General features: G+C 40.5%; 5 protein-coding genes across 5 annotated transcripts; 4 read left to right on the plus strand and 1 right to left on the minus strand.

Moving 5' to 3' along the window:
- Window positions 1-226: 226 nt before the first annotated feature.
- Window positions 227-2,259, minus strand: SS1G_05757 (hypothetical protein; the record flags this gene model as incomplete). Its single annotated transcript, XM_001592785.1, has 6 exons — window positions 227-1,066; window positions 1,120-1,357; window positions 1,412-1,685; window positions 1,736-1,879; window positions 1,927-1,951; window positions 2,002-2,259. The coding sequence occupies 6 exons, from the start codon at window positions 2,257-2,259 to the stop codon at window positions 227-229; spliced, it is 1,779 nt and encodes a 592-aa protein (XP_001592835.1).
- Window positions 2,260-4,698: 2,439 nt separating this feature from the next.
- Window positions 4,699-5,968, plus strand: SS1G_05758 (hypothetical protein; the record flags this gene model as incomplete). The annotated part of the gene is made up of 3 exons (XM_001592786.1): window positions 4,699-5,039; window positions 5,086-5,522; window positions 5,577-5,968. 3 exons carry the CDS (start codon window positions 4,699-4,701, stop codon window positions 5,966-5,968), a joined length of 1,170 nt encoding a protein of 389 aa, XP_001592836.1.
- A 746-nt stretch (window positions 5,969-6,714) lies between these two features.
- Window positions 6,715-7,612, plus strand: SS1G_05759 (hypothetical protein; the record flags this gene model as incomplete). The annotated part of the gene is made up of 2 exons (XM_001592787.1): window positions 6,715-6,754; window positions 6,846-7,612. The coding sequence occupies 2 exons, from the start codon at window positions 6,715-6,717 to the stop codon at window positions 7,610-7,612; spliced, it is 807 nt and encodes a 268-aa protein (XP_001592837.1).
- Window positions 7,613-8,740: 1,128 nt separating this feature from the next.
- SS1G_05760 (hypothetical protein) lies at window positions 8,741-11,102 on the plus strand (the record flags this gene model as incomplete). Its single annotated transcript, XM_001592788.1, has 3 exons — window positions 8,741-8,935; window positions 9,050-10,727; window positions 10,801-11,102. 3 exons carry the CDS (start codon window positions 8,741-8,743, stop codon window positions 11,100-11,102), a joined length of 2,175 nt encoding a protein of 724 aa, XP_001592838.1.
- A 2,836-nt stretch (window positions 11,103-13,938) lies between these two features.
- SS1G_05761 (predicted protein) lies at window positions 13,939-14,124 on the plus strand (the record flags this gene model as incomplete). The annotated part of the gene is made up of 2 exons (XM_001592789.1): window positions 13,939-14,031; window positions 14,119-14,124. 2 exons carry the CDS (start codon window positions 13,939-13,941, stop codon window positions 14,122-14,124), a joined length of 99 nt encoding a protein of 32 aa, XP_001592839.1.
- Window positions 14,125-15,795: the final 1,671 nt, after the last annotated feature.

Consider the following 15,795-nt stretch of genomic DNA (forward strand, 5'->3'; position numbering starts at 1 on the left):
CTCAAGAAACCAATAAAGTGGATCTTTGATATATGCAACAAAATTTGAGTGATCAAAAACGTCGAAAATATCGTTTCTTATTGACTGGGCTGACGTAACTCGACGTCGTAAGGGCATACATGTACACCCTGAATCCTAAATATAATCTAAGAACAAACCCTAGGTATGCTGATACAATACTCAACATCTACTAAATCAATATGACTTCATTATCCCCAATATGAATTTAACAAAGCAACTTATAAATCTTCTTCCACCTCGGCCACTCCTCCATTCCCATCTCCCATCTTTGTCCTCTAGACCCTCTATACAAAAACCCCGCGTCCACATCATTCCTACCCGTTCTCAAATCAATCGCTTCAATCTTCATCCACCTAGTCCTATACCAAAGTTTATATCCCGCATAAAACATCAATACCACAGGCAATGCCAAATATGCCTCAAAGAAACCACTAATCTTATCATTAATTCCCTCATTATTATCACCAATCGGATCGACCGCTACCCAGAATTGCGCTGCGAGAACTAATATGATCATGATGAGACCAACCCACGAACCGATCGTACCAACTGGAGATTGATATATGAGGGAATCAGTCCTATGACCCTGTTGTGCCCATGCTTTACGAAATCGGATATGCGAATAACAGATTGTTCCCCAAGTAAAAAGTGACGATAGACCCGAGAGAGCTAGTAACCACGTGAAAGCAGTATTTCCAATGGAAGATACGTATAGATAGGCCAGAAGACCGAAGGCTAAAGAGATAAAAACGGCGATTATAGGACGGCCTTTACGATCTATGTAAGCTAGGTAACGAGGAGCTTGGCCTTGTGCTGCGAGAGAGGCGAGGAGACGCGAAGAGCCGAAGACGCAGGAATTGGCGACGGAGAGGACAGCTATTAGAATTACGGCGTTCATTACTGAGTCAAGACCATTGATACCTGCTGACTGTATGGCTATTATGAAAGGGGAGGCTTTATTGGTGCTGGCATTTGAGGTGGAAAGAAGGGAGGGAGTGTTGTAGGGGACAAGTAGTCCGATTATGAATATGCTTAAGATATAGAACTAGAAATTGTTAATTCGTGTAAATCCAATCATACGTTTCATTTGATACTAACCAAAACAATACGCCAGAAAACCTGCTTAATAGCTGTTGGTAAGGATTTGCTTGGGTTATAGGTCTCGGCAGCTGCTAATGCAACTAGTTCTGTCCCTGCGAAGGAAAATGCGGCCATAACAAGGATGTTACAAAATCCTTTGAAACCATGATTGAAGGCCCCGGGGTGAATCCAATACTTAACCCCTATATAACCCGTCTGAGGAGTCCCGGTGCAATTTATCACGATGCCAAGAAGGCTAGAAAAATCTTGTTAGAAAAATCACTTTGAGACTTTCATGACAAGTGCTTACATGAAACCTATGATAGCTGTGACTTTCAATATCGAGAAGGCATACTCTGCCTCACCAAAGGTTTTGATGCCACAAAGACTAATAAAGGCAACACTGGCTAAGAAGAGTGTGATACTAGCCCAAGTGGGTATTGGAAGATCCCAATATTCGAGAGTGATGGCTGCGGCCATGAGCTCCACAGGCATGATGATGAGACATTGAATGGCATAGTTCCAGCCGGTTGCAAAGCCCCAAGCTGGATCAATAAAGCGGGTGGCAAATGTCGAGAATGAACCTAGAGTTCGTTTAGTCTTTTTGTAACCAGAATACTATCATATTTATTACCGGCGATTGGAAAGGTGACTGCCATTTCTCCTAGTGCTTGCACAGTACAGTATAACATTCCTCCTGTCAAGATATATGCAAGAAGCAGAGAACCAGGACCTCCACTTGCTAATGCTGCCCCGGAGCTTACGAATAGCCCAGTACCTATCCTTGTTAGATATTTTAGTTGTGCGAAAGAACAGAGATCTAACCTATCGAACCTCCAATGGCTAACATCTATCACAGTCATTTCTTGCCCATGTAAGTCTATATCAAGAATTTCATACCTGCAAATGGCGGCCTCTCAAAATTCTGACTAGGTTTGTATTAGCAGTATTTGATGCCGCAGCTTTATCATTGTATGTTCTGCCATTTGTGCCCACATAAATAGGATGTTCCACATCTTGCTCCGCATCGCTGCGGAAGTTGTCAAAGGTTTTCGTGGGGAACTTTCTTGTCTCTTTCGGTTTAACTAAGAGAGGTACGACTGTCGAGCTTGTTGTAGTTGAACAGCTTTTATTCATATCTGTAGTGGCGTTAACCATCATGAAGATCAAAAGCTTGAACCCTCAGATCGTCAAATGACTATGATTATTGAAAATGATGGTAGAATTCTGGAGATATGGGAAAGCTCCATAAGTCTTGATGATATGAGACATGTTTTCTATTGGAGGTGTTCGGAAGGAAGAGCGGAATAATACAAATATGGGAAAATGCATACCCATAATTCATGTATCTGGCAATAAACTTTCTCTTGGACCTGGTCTCTTGGAGCATGATGTTACTCGGTGATTTGATAAATGATTCCGAAACAAGCATTTTACAAGGCTGGGCACCCATGCTCTATCCAGGATAAATGATCCTTATCCCCTAGAATGTCAACAATGGGCCTATTCGCTTAATGAGACGAAGGCGACCAATCAGATTCCTAAGACTCCTGAAGGTCTCTATAATATTTGTGTTCAGTTACTCAAAAAAACTATAGTCTTCACATTTGAATTATATCTATAGTTTTATTAATTTAATACAATAATCCATTTTCTTAGACTTAGAGTTATAGAGTTTATATACAATTTAATTTTTTACAAAAGTTTTCAAAAATATTTTAAATTTTTATTTTGATCAATTTGTTACGTTGTAACATTATAAACTATTATCACGTGTTATAGGATCACATGGATAGTCTTGCGAGGGAGCGAGGGAGCGAAGGAGCGAGATTCGAATCTCGCTCCCCAGCTCCATCGCTCCAATATTGGAATACGAAGGTTTATATAATCAAGATGTATTCCCTTTGTATAGAGCCTCGTGCTCAAAATCAAGATCAATCATTTAGTATACTCTACTATTAGTTACGAATTGCATCATTGCCATTACTTAAGTCCCTGCTTGACGCCTAGTTATAAACCACCTCGAGAGCCTAGAGCACTTCCACGTGATCTAGACGGCAAACCTCGTAACACAATTAAACTTTATTCTATAAGTATTTTAAAGAACAAGATATTCAGACACGTATATTACTCTAATAGATAGCTATACTTTAAAAAGTATTTCAACCGATGTTTTCATTTGAAAGAATTCAAATGAACTTGTATTTTAAATGGCCCAGATCTACTGTGACGGAAAAGTCGTAAACGGAGTCAATTCAATCACTTAGAATCTAAAACTAAAGAACTAAGAAGATTCTAAGTAAGAAGGTCTTTATATACAGGGCTAGTGCACGTGAGCCACTAGTGGGTAACAACCGTCACGTAACATCTACTCTATCAAGTGCTCGACTCGAATAAAATACAGATAATTTTAATTGAAATCAGAAATTTGCCTCCTTCTACAACTTATTAAATGATATATGGTATAAAATTCATAAGTTGAGTATATCTCAGTCTATTAAAAACTTGAAGTATAAATATTATAGAAAAATGGCCTGATACAGTCACCCTACGCAGGTATTTGTCACGGACCTGATGATTTATCTCCATTTAATATAGATTGTGTAGATTACATTTACTAGATTTTACTTCTGTCCGAATGACAAACAATCCTCCAACGGTCAAATAAGACCATGCGTTTGAAATCATGCAAGATACGGCTTGGTACAGAAGATAACTCGATGGATTGATTCCAGAACCCCTGAGTTGGTGCACATGTGCCTGTGTGGTATGCAGAATGCAGCGTACTAACGTATTGTTATCAAGAATCCTCTCAGCTGTGGACAATGCAATGAATGGCAGAGATTAGAGGAGCATTTCCGAGAGAGTGGTCAAACTCCGAATGTGAAATTTCTAAACTGTGTTAGGCACCTATTCCGACATCCTTATTGATGTAGTGCGGCAAGAAGCAGTAGGTGCACAAAATCAGAAGCTTGACAATCTTAAATTGATAGGTTAATCTTAGTGTTGGTTCAACCCCAAAATGCTTGTACCAGTTTTAACGTGTACGCTAAAATCTTATAACCCCCTTAATATAGCCCCGTTTAGGCAAGCACTACCGACGCTAAATAATTTCCCATGCCAACAACATAATCAACTCGTCCCAACTACACTACTTCAATTCTGACATCTTAAAAATGACAAATGCAGTCTTCTAACTCTCGATGCTATTGGTTCAGATTGTGGTATCTCTTCTTATCTTTAATCATGCCCTATATAAGGTTCTCGGTAAGCTTGTGTCATCTCTTGGCTAACTCGAAGCCGAGTCTTCAGGGAAAGTTCTTTGCTTAAAATGATTCCGAATCCGTATCCCAGGGTTCAAATTAATAAATACTTTAATACCCGGTGGGAGAAAAGAATATTGCCAACACGTTTCTTGCGGACATGAGAACGAAGTGGGTAAAATTCACCGACCTATGGGAACCTTACTTTCTTTCCATCGACGAGGGACAAGGGCCTTGTTGTATTGATATTTGCATGTACGCAACCGCATATTCATAAAGTCCTTCTCATCATGCTTTTAATCAATAATTTTACTCATCAGCATACACAAAAGCGATGGAAGTTCTTCGACGTTATGCTACAGAAGCTCCCGATCAACGTGCTTGGATAGATACCAAACCTACATTTATTGTCAGTTGGTGGTGCACAATTTTTGCCATTACTATAATTTTGTTCCGGATTTCTGGTAGATATGTTCGAACGGAGAAGCTCTATCTTGAAGATGGCATTATGATGGTGGCAATCATACCTCTGCTCACGAGAATGGCTTTCGTCCATGTTATCTTAATGTTTGGCACCAATAACTCTCTGACACTTGGTTTGTCATCAGAAGATGTACGGAAAAGAAGAATTGGGAGTCAACTTGTTTTATTCTCAAGGATATTGTACGCTGCGTAGTATGTCTATGTCGAGTGTTCCTCAAAATGGTACTGACGACCAAAGCCTATGGGCCATAAAATACAGCACCAGCATATTTTTACGTTCCCTGACCGGACAAATCTGGCAACGAGTACACCATAAACTGCTCAAATATCTTCATATTATGCTCGCCGTTACTTTCATGGCCACTGTTGTCAGTGATATTGCTGAGTGTCAACCTTTCACTCATTACTGGCAGGTCATTCCAGATCCTGGACCAAAATGCCGTCAAGGCTACGCGCAATTTTTCACAGCCGGCATTCTCAATATCATTACAAATTTTGCCTTAATCATCTTTCCCGTTCCAATGATTTTGAAGTCAAATCTATCAACTCACCTCAAACTGAGCGTTATTATACGTTTAGCACTTCCAATACTATGTATCTTTGCAACGATCAATCAGCTCAAGAGAGTAGTATCCCACAACGGCGATCAGCAAATCCGTTCACTCCTGGCTTCCCGTAAGCTCTTTTATCACCCAATGACACTCAAACTCTAGCTAACACATGCTAAAGTTGACATTCTCCTCACCACATTAGCATCTAATGCCTCAGTAATCGGTTCGCTCCTCCAAGACAAAGGCTATAAGAAAACGAAATACAAAACCCCCATCTACCGCGATATCCCCTCCCGTGCTCCCTCTTCCCGCTATACTGGGAGACTTGACAGTGATGAGGCTCTCATGATTGAAAATCCCGATGTAGATGGAAAAGGCGCTGTGATGATCGCATTAGATGTCTTACATGAGACTGCGGGCCGGGAGAATAACGAAGCGAAGAAATTTGATAGGGGCGGAGTAGGAAGCGGATTGACGAAACCGGAGCATGTCTGGGCTGGTGACCACATTAGAGTTGAAAGGGCTTGGGATGTAAAAATTACGAAAGACGATATGCCTGGAAGCCCCTAGATAAATGAAAAATAATACTCGGTATAGGGAATTCGATGTCGATGTATCATCAGCTCTCATGTGCTGGTTTGGCGTTAATGATGACGAAATTTTGTATCATGTCGGTTATATATGTAACTTCCTGGATACCATATAAAACCTATACTTACTTTCCTGTAGCTTATGATCTATTACATAAAGTTTGAAGTATTCTGAGAATGTCCTAGGGGCCGCCGCAGTCAACTCCTAATGATTGTAGAATATGCTCCTGGTGAGCATTAGAATTTCATTGTGAACGTGGGTGCATGGTCTGGGCTAGGCTAGCTTAGCCTGGCAAGGACTGCTGTTGCCCTGAATCATCAACACTTCTCCAAGGTTAATCGACCGAAAATTATCTCGGTTTAGGTTATACGGTTACACTGTATGAAAGAATAGCCAGCACTCAACATTCAATTATCAATCACAAAAAATAAACGAATAATAACCCAAATGGTGTTTTTTTATCAGATCATGGACAGCTGGTGGATGATCTGTACCTGCAGTGTGGAAATCAGCCCAAGGGATTCGTGGGAGACCTTCCCCACTATCCCCCCAGCCAAATAATTTAAAGTTGGCACCCTAGCTCGATTTATCTCGACATTTCAGCTGTTCTAGGTATCGGCTTTTTTCTGATATAATATCCAAAAAAAACCCTTCTTTTTCCACTCGCGCCCTCCAGTTTTCTGTCTTCGCATCTTTCCCAATTGCACAATAATCAAATCTTCAAGATGTCGTCGTCTTACGCTATGAAGTCAATGGGACCTAAAGGTTAGATACATATCCCTCGAAACAAGCCGTTCCTTCAACCCTTTACTCTTTCGAAGCAAAGTTTGATCCACTATACTCACTAAATAAACAGCCTTCAATCATTCCTCTTCCAATGATGCTGAAGCCGAATATGACCGACTACGCGACCTCGCTCACAAAGAAGCTGCCAAACGCTCCCAATGTTTCGACCAGGCGCATCAAGCCTACACATCCGGCGACGGAGCCAGAGCTCATGACCTCAGTGCCGAAGGGAAGAAACACGCGGCGCAAATGGACGCATACAATAGACAAGCATCAGACTACATATTCCGAGAGAACAATGCCCCTGGCAGAGTCGGAGACGATGAAATCGATTTACACGGACAGTATGTTGAGGAAGCGGAACGCATTGTGGAAGAGAGAATCAAATATGCGCGCCAACAGGGTCAATCGCATTTACATGTTATTGTAGGAAAGGGCAATCATAGTAAAGATCATGTGCAGAAGATCAAGCCCAAGGTTGAGGAAGTCTGTAGGGAGTTGGGTTTGCAGTATGCGACGGAAGAAAATGCGGGGAGGATGTATATCAATTTGCAAGGGGGCGCAGCTGTTATGCCACCGAGTGGAGGAAGCCATGGGGAAAGTCATGGGGGTCAGCATCATGGTGGTCAGCAACAGGGTGGATATCAACAACCATCTTATCAACAGCCTCAGCAAGGATATCAGCAACCTCAACAGAGTGTATATCAACAAGGCGGTCAACAGCAAGAACAACAACAACAACAGGACAACAACAACGACGAATTGGAGAAATTGGCGAGGAAATTTCTTCCAAGAATATTACAGAAAGCGGAGAAAGCTTGCTGCGCTATCATGTGAATTCTTGGACTGCATATATTGGATTTGTTTATATCTATTTGGGTTACAATTTTGCATCCATGGCTTTTTTTTTTCGAATATACCCTAGGTTACAGAGGGATTTCATCGGGGATATATGGTTGGATGTTAGGAGAGATATGAGATGGTGTATTAATGTTGGATGTTATGTGTAGGACTTGAGATGAAAGATCATGATTTCATGATAGACTAGATGAATGTAAATTTTTAATACCGGCCTATTTCATTTATTCGAAGGATTTTTAATCCTCGAATCTAGAGCAAATTTGTCAAATTCATTGGTTTTTTATATTCAGATGAATCTAGATTAGATACTCTCTATAATACCTGTTAATGTGGAAAGTAGCTGAACTGAACATTATATGGATGGAACATCACCTCGAGAATCCTCGTAAAGAGGGATACTTCTAGATTTAATATGACGCTCCGCTAGGCCACTGCCGTGGAGGCTTTTTCGCTTCGCTCCAAGATCTAATATCCTTCATCATTCTCTGTATAGGGGGTTATGTTTCCTCCTATTCTAGAGCGAAGCGAAGAAGCCTCCACGGCAGTGGCCCAACGGAGCGTCATTAAAGGATAATAGATAGATATTGTGAGATTATATAAGTGTAAGGTATGGTTTTATAAGTTTGTGATGTTTTTGAGTTGAATTATAGATGGGGTTTTCTTGTATCACCTACTTGTGTATTATATATCTACGGTTCATCTCATGATATCAAAAGAGGTTTATCTCATGTTTGTCAAGTACCTAAGTATATATGTACTAGGATCTAGGGCGGTGGACGTAGGCAGAGAGCCGGGTAAACTGCGGATGAAAAAAGCCATGACCGCTATCTATCTAAAGTTTTAGTATCACCGATAAAGTAAATTTTTCCAACAGCTGTACATTTGTCTTTCTTTTTAATTTACCTATTAGCTTGAATAACTCATAACTCACCCCCACCGTCCGTAATCGGCCTCAGTTGTAAGGAAGAGCGACACCGGACAGCCATTGACCCATTGCACGAACGCAGAAGTGCCGAAAGTCTTTTCAACTTCTCGTCGCAAATAGGAACCGCGGCTCAATTATCCGATACAGGATTGTCGCGCATGGAGCCTTCACATGGGATTATGGGCGGGGCACCCGCTTCCAGCCCAACAACTGCCGTTCGGCCAGGTACAGGAGGGGGCTTCAACAAACGCAAGAGAAGTGGTGCAGGTTTCGATAGTAGTCCTGGAACGGGAAACGAACAAGAAGATGAAGATGCTGAGAGAAGACGACAACCAGGCGTGAAGAGAGCTTGCAATGAATGTCGTCAACAGAAAGTGAGTCATTACTTTGCCAACGGGTGAACATACTTCGCGATGCGACAATGCGACAGCAACTCTATTCAATTGTTGGCCAAGGGATATTCAATTGCTAATTTTAAGCAATTTTAGCTTCGATGTGATGTCATTCAAGATCCTTTTACCACCTGTTCACGATGTAATCGACTAAAGCTCGATTGTAAGATCGAGTCAAATTTCAAAAGAGTGGGAAAACGAAGCAAACATGCAGAGATGGAGAAACAAATCGAAAGACTTCAACGAACGGTAGCTCGTGCTCAACAAGCAGGTTTCATTCTTGAAGAAGAAGAAGACCTTCAATCCCCAATCGCGAATAGCAGCGTCTATCAACATTCTAGAAACCAATCATATATAGGATCGGAAGAAGCTGTGTCATCCTTACTTCATCTCAAGCAAGGAGGTTCTTACAATTTACCACAATATGCGAGACAAATTGAAACCGTGGGCTTAACGGAAGATGCCATTAATCATCTGTTTAACGAATTTTTCGTCTGGTATCACCCATATCTTCCATTTCTTAGTGCAGAACAGACCTCCGACCAATATTATCAGCAAGATCCTCTCCTTTTCTGGGTCATCATTACTGTCGCGGCACGTCGATATTCTGCGGACCCCAATCTGTTGACCAATCTTCATGGCCCTGTTACTAGATTGTTGTGGTCTAAAGTGGGTGAGGTTCCTAACAATTACCACATTGTTAAAGCATTAATTTTGTTATGTACTTGGCCATTACCTATAAGTACAACCTCATCAGATATTACGCATATCTTGTGTGGTGTAATGATGAAAGCTGCGACTGGTATTGGATTACACCGACCAAATAATACTCAAGATTTTTCGCGGGTATCTGTTGACCTCAATAGAGAGCAGTTGCATGATAGAGTAGTAACGTGGGCGGTCTGCAATATTGTAGCACAGAGTACAGCTACTGGATATGGACAACCAGCGTCGACATTATATGATTGGACACTTGCAGTACGACCTGGAGAGGATGGGCCCTTTACAATCTCTCCAGAGCTTTCATCCCGCCTTACGATCGAGAGATTTTGCGATAAAGTCTCGAAAGAAATGTATAGCAATGCCAACGATCCTAGAGGTGTTGCTGGTGATGAAATCAGGGCTTTGTTGACTCGGGTTTACCGCCGGGAGTATGAAGAAATTCGAGTAGCAATACTCTCCAGACAAAATTTATCGCCAATCGTTGATCTCCATCTTCGAGCTGCTGGATTGCACCTTCGTCTCTCGGCCTTCTTTGATTCAAGTACCACACAGGGATACTTGGATGATTTGATGGGTTTATGGAGAGCTACTTATCAATTTTTAGATCTCGTCTTCGAGCTTGAGACTCCTTCATCTGACAACACTCATGGCGGTATTCTTCGGTTCGCCACAGGCTATATTCTTCAAATGATTATTGCTGCTTGCTTTTCATTACTCAAGCTACTCAGTTCTTTCTTTGCCAAGATTATGGATTTTGACCGTGGCCGTCAATTATTTCATCGCACCATCTCAGCAATTAGAACCATGAGCATTATGAACAATGACTTGCCTTGGAGACTCGCTGAACTCATGGTCCAGATGTACAATGGAGCTCGAGTCGAGCAACGGCAAATTGCACAAATGAACAATGGCAACGAATTGGATTCAGGCTCTGTTGTCATAGATGATAGTTTGCAATTAAAAGTTAGATGCAGGATGAGCATGAGCTTGGTATTTGATTCTATTTGGAGATGGAGAGAGGAGTTTCAGACTCAAGGTCGGAGTATTGAAGGTCAGTGATTCTTATCATCTTTTGCGCAACAACTTTGGCTGGTAGAAGATCATCAACTGAAAGCTTAACACAGCAGCGATCCGAAATCCGACCAATCCCGATAGTGCTAATGAATCGTCTGCCTCATCAACTCACTTGGATAGTACTCTTATTCCTTCAACTCATCAGATTCAGAACCAACTCCTTGCTACGGCTGGCCCCGTTACCCCAAACGATGTCATGACCGGCGCCAATAGTATGCTCGCCGGCAACATAAATTATAGCGAGACGAACTATGAGGTTTTCGATCCTTTAAATTGGATGTTGGATGGATTGGTCGATTTTCCCTACAGTTATAACGCTGTTCAAGGACTTGAAGCCAATGGTTTGGGTTGAAAGCTAGAAACTTTCAATCACCAAGCTAACTTGAACGTTAGACACATTATTCCTGTTTGGACGGATACTATCAGGATCATCATCTTTTTTTTCAATAATTTGACCTCATGGTCGCCTTCCTTTATTTAACACAGAGACGAGATTGTTGATCGAGACACTTCACAAATTTGCACAATAACTCCCTTCAGAACTGCCTACTTTAACTCTATTATGCCAACATCCAACCCTAATTCTTAATCTTCGGTTCTTATGTACTTCTAACTTTTGTTACCTGCCCGATTTCACCATACTTTTCGTTTAAATCCTCACGAATTTACGACTCTTTCAAATGCGCTTCGGCGTGGGAATACCCCTATTCAGATTTTCTTCGTTTCTTTAACCGACTTCGACTCGTTAAGCTGCATGCGAATATTAAGTTCAGTTCCTTCTGAAAACCTGGTCGTGCAACTTTTGCTTTTTCTATAACGCTTCGATCCTACATGGGTTTCCCTGTGCTGGTGTGTCTTATCACTAGTATGAGATATCATTGGGTCAAAGCAAGTTTCTTTTAGTAATTTTATACATCTTTTTGGGACGGAGTTAGCGATGGATAAAACGGAGCTTTTGGGAATTTTGCTTTTTGAAAAATGGAAAGGGAATCTTTGTTTCTTCCATTACCTTTTCAGATGAATGGTTAGGTAGTGGATGGATAACAAAGGTGTTATATTGGATGTGGGCTTTGGATAGGGTGTGCAGGCTATTGGGGCTGTATGGGGACTTCAAGTTGGCTAGTAATGGTTGAATGATAATGATTGGTTATTGGAATAACGATTGGAGGTTGCTAAATGAATGGGTAGTACGATGGGAAGTCGAATGGTCTACTTAAATGGTTGGCTCAGCGATCGTATATAGGTAGATAGTTGATGTTTACTATTTTACAGATGTAGATGGTAAAATTATAAAACGATTACATTCGGTCATGGGTTGAATTGCGCTCGTAGTGATAATTATGATCGTGGAAATTGTCTTGCTTGTCTTGTGGAACGCTAAACATGAGCCGTATTTTATACTGAATGTTTTTCGGCCTTTCTCTCATAAACATACGCGAGGCTTTAATTCAAAAGAAAATGCATATTTTTGTAATAATCACACACTATGAGTAATTAGGTGTCGTTTTCCTCACTACTTCCCGTAAGTAAATAAATCAAAAGATTAATTTTGTTGACAGTGGATCAAGTGTATGATATTGTTAGAGTGTAGAATAATGCTATGGTAGAACTATATATGGTACAGTAGGTTGTTGGAGTAATGGTAGTGAATATGTGCACGTGCTTTTTGAAGTTTTGTTTGTTGTTTCCCCCTTGAAGGGGAAGGAACGAAGGAAGGAAGGGAGGAGGAGGTATTCTTCGCTCTTGCCCTTTTTGTGTGGGATTTCTAACAAATTTAAACAGAAGAAATAAATTAATTAATTAATTAATAACGCATCCTTTACTTTAAAGTAATTCAAAAAGCTTCGAATACTTGTATTCTTTTTTGTAATATTAAGGTTAACTCGGTCATTAGGAATCGGAACAACGACCAAGACTAGATTTCTTGAGTTTGAGTTTGATGTCAAGGAAGCTTCTTGATCTTTGATTCTGGAGTTGATGGATGGTGTAAGTTATAGATGGCGAAATTAGGAATTAGGTGGGTGTATATTGGATTGGATGTGAATATGAGTATTAATATCGATGAAATTAGGTAGGTGATTGTTTTATTGTTGGATAGATTGGGGTTAGGGTTATGATTATGAGAAGTTTAGTTGTGATTTTTGTGGGATGGAAGGATTATTATGCTGCTATGATGGTATGGTATAGTATTCTTCTATGATTATGGTTATGATGGTAAGAGGGAATTCGAATCAATTTGAGGTGGTATGTTGGGAGGGATTGTGTTTGAATGTTGGATGTTGAATGTTGGACGGGTAGATAGCGGGTGGTTGTGTTATGGTATTGTTTATAGTTAAATATCTAGATAGTTATATGTAAGTGTGTAAGCTTGTATGCTGATGGAGTTTGTTTATTTTTGGATACTGGTATGGGATGGGATAGGGGGAGTGATTTAGATACAGAGGAAAAATTGAGGGAAGACTAATTGGGGAATATACGCGTTTTTATGGATGTGAGATTAGGTAGTTGGTATAGGGACTTTTTGGTCAAGTATCTTATCTCTCTTATTCTATTTAGCGAATTTGGTTCTAGGATAGTAGGGAAGTGTATCAATATGTAATATGTTGAACGATAGCTACGATTCTGGTTGGCTGCAGGAGGTATTCTATGGCTTGTATTAGATAGACGATTAGAGATTCTTAGTTCTGCGGTTTAGGGTAGAGTGGAACAGCTTTCTCGTACTGGAGCTTGACGGGCAATATTCGAGGTTTAGGATTCTTAACTGAATTTATATGGAGATACTTTGTTTGTTATGCACCGGGAAATTTTTCTAGATATTTTTTTGTAAGATCTTATTTGAGAAACATATATTTTTATTTTTTTCAGTATAGCGTCACGGTTTCGTAATCACTAAGGTTACGTGTCTTTTTAATATAATTACTCATTCGCATTCACTTCATCTCGTATATTCTCGAAGATGAATACTTTAAGTGAGTTTGTGCTGATGATGCGGCAAATCCATGAGCTGTATATGGAGCTAGTGTTGAAGTTGAAGGATGGGCTCCCTGAAATACCTTTATAGTGGATAGATAGTAAGGGAGCGCAGAATAATCAATTCTAGTATAAATGTTCTTATGGGATAGATGCTAAGTTTAAGTTTGAAGCTGGTTATAGTGGCTCTTCTGAATTCTCGGTGCTTATTATTCTCAATGCCGTCACTTATTATTGAGGATACCAAAGGAAAGATCATCAGTATCGGCGCGCCTTTTGCTAGAAGTGAGGTATATTTATTGGGCGAGTCTGTGAGTTAGGTTACTCTTAGTAAAATTAGGGAGGTGTTTATAGAAGGAATAGACTATATAAAGGATACTAAGATTACAATTAACTAGAATTGAATGCTTATTGTAATCTCTAATTCGATGGACTTGGACACCTTTCAATAACATATTACCGGATGGGACATATCTGTTCAAAGAACGAAGTAGGAGATGGCTACTTCGTTCGTCGCCATGATCATTGAGTTAAGGCTAATGGGTTCCAAGTGAACCTCCAGTCAATGGATTCCGCGGTACCCGTGAGTAGATTCGCTTAAGCGGCTGTTATTGATATATGCTCGTCAGCGCCAAATCGACTGTCTACTAATGAAGAGAAAGTCTTTTGGCAGGAGCAACTGCCCCAGTGGGTGTTTTCCTACTTAATAACTTACTAGAATTACCTGAAGTCAAATCAGTAGTTTGTCTTGTACGTTTCATAGATGTCGCATTGGGATTGTCACGGGTTGTCAGAAAATGTAAGGATACCATATATAGCAAGCAATCCAAACACAAGCACAAGCTGCTTTTTACTGTGGGAGACCTCGGGAAATTGCAGCTTGGTATGAGTGAGTAAAGATTTGAGAGATTAGCGATTCAGTTAAGTGTCGTCGTTTATCTTGGTGCGCATGGAAGTTTCACGCAGCTTTACTCAATTTCATCGGCCGGCGAATGTGAGACTACTCGGTATTCCTGAGATCATGCAATTTTCACGAACTAGTCGGTTGAAAGCTCTTCACTGTTTATCAACCCTATCTGTATACGTTCCCACTCTCCATTACAAGAACCACATTACTCCATGAAGACAAACTGGCCCTCCTCCAATTTAAATGCAGTGGCGTATGACACCAGCTACTACAAAGTAAGTAAGTAAGATGACCGAAAAATCCGCTTGGTCAGAAATCTCTCTCAGCTTCCGCTTTATATTTATCGACCAGGTTTTATCTTGGGTCATGTACATATATAATATCACCAGAACCTTGAACAAGAACGACTTGCTTGCTATCTCGATTGATAATCAGCTCTCATAACTCTAGCTTTTTTTCTTCTCTTTACGAGTCCCGAAGAATACAAGGAGTTTGTAAGATTACCTGGAGACTTTTTGAATAATTCTATGCTTTTATTTATCTTCATTTATCGGAAATACTGGGAATGCGTATAACTTAGTTCCTGAGCGCGTAGAAAGTCTCTCGATCTTATCTAAGCTATGTGTCTTTTAGGAGAATATGGAGGCTGTCATTCTCAGGGAGTCTCTTATAAAGATTAGGTTGAGAAAGTGCAGCAGAGCGAGAGATTCTAAGTACTCATTTTTAGCCCTGCTTGAGGAAAATATCTATCAGGAGTTTATGCTGCGGGAGCTTTACCGAGACCTAGCAGTGTATGATACGACAAATACACGAGGTAATCTTCGAGACTTGTCCCAGCCGGTAAAAATTCTATCTTTGGATGGGAATTTGATTATGCTGTACATGAAAGTGTGGACGAGCTCGAGACGATGGAGAAATGAAATACAGAAGCGATTATGCTTCAGCCATCCGTTTCGACAGTCAATTCATTAAGATCTGGTCAAAGTAGCGAAACAAAGGAAAATGAGCAGTAAAATTTATCAAGCAAGGCTTTTTGAACCTCTTTTAATATATGTAGCAAATAGTCTAATTGTCTGTATTGAAATTCCAGACGTATATCAATGAGTAAGTGCTACCACCCGCCCGTAAGAGTTTTGTGTTTGCTACCATAGCGGATCTTTATATGCAA

This window comes from Sclerotinia sclerotiorum, genomic scaffold, assembly GCF_000146945.2.
Source record: "Sclerotinia sclerotiorum 1980 UF-70 scaffold_7 genomic scaffold, whole genome shotgun sequence".
NCBI lineage: Eukaryota > Fungi > Ascomycota > Leotiomycetes > Helotiales > Sclerotiniaceae > Sclerotinia > Sclerotinia sclerotiorum.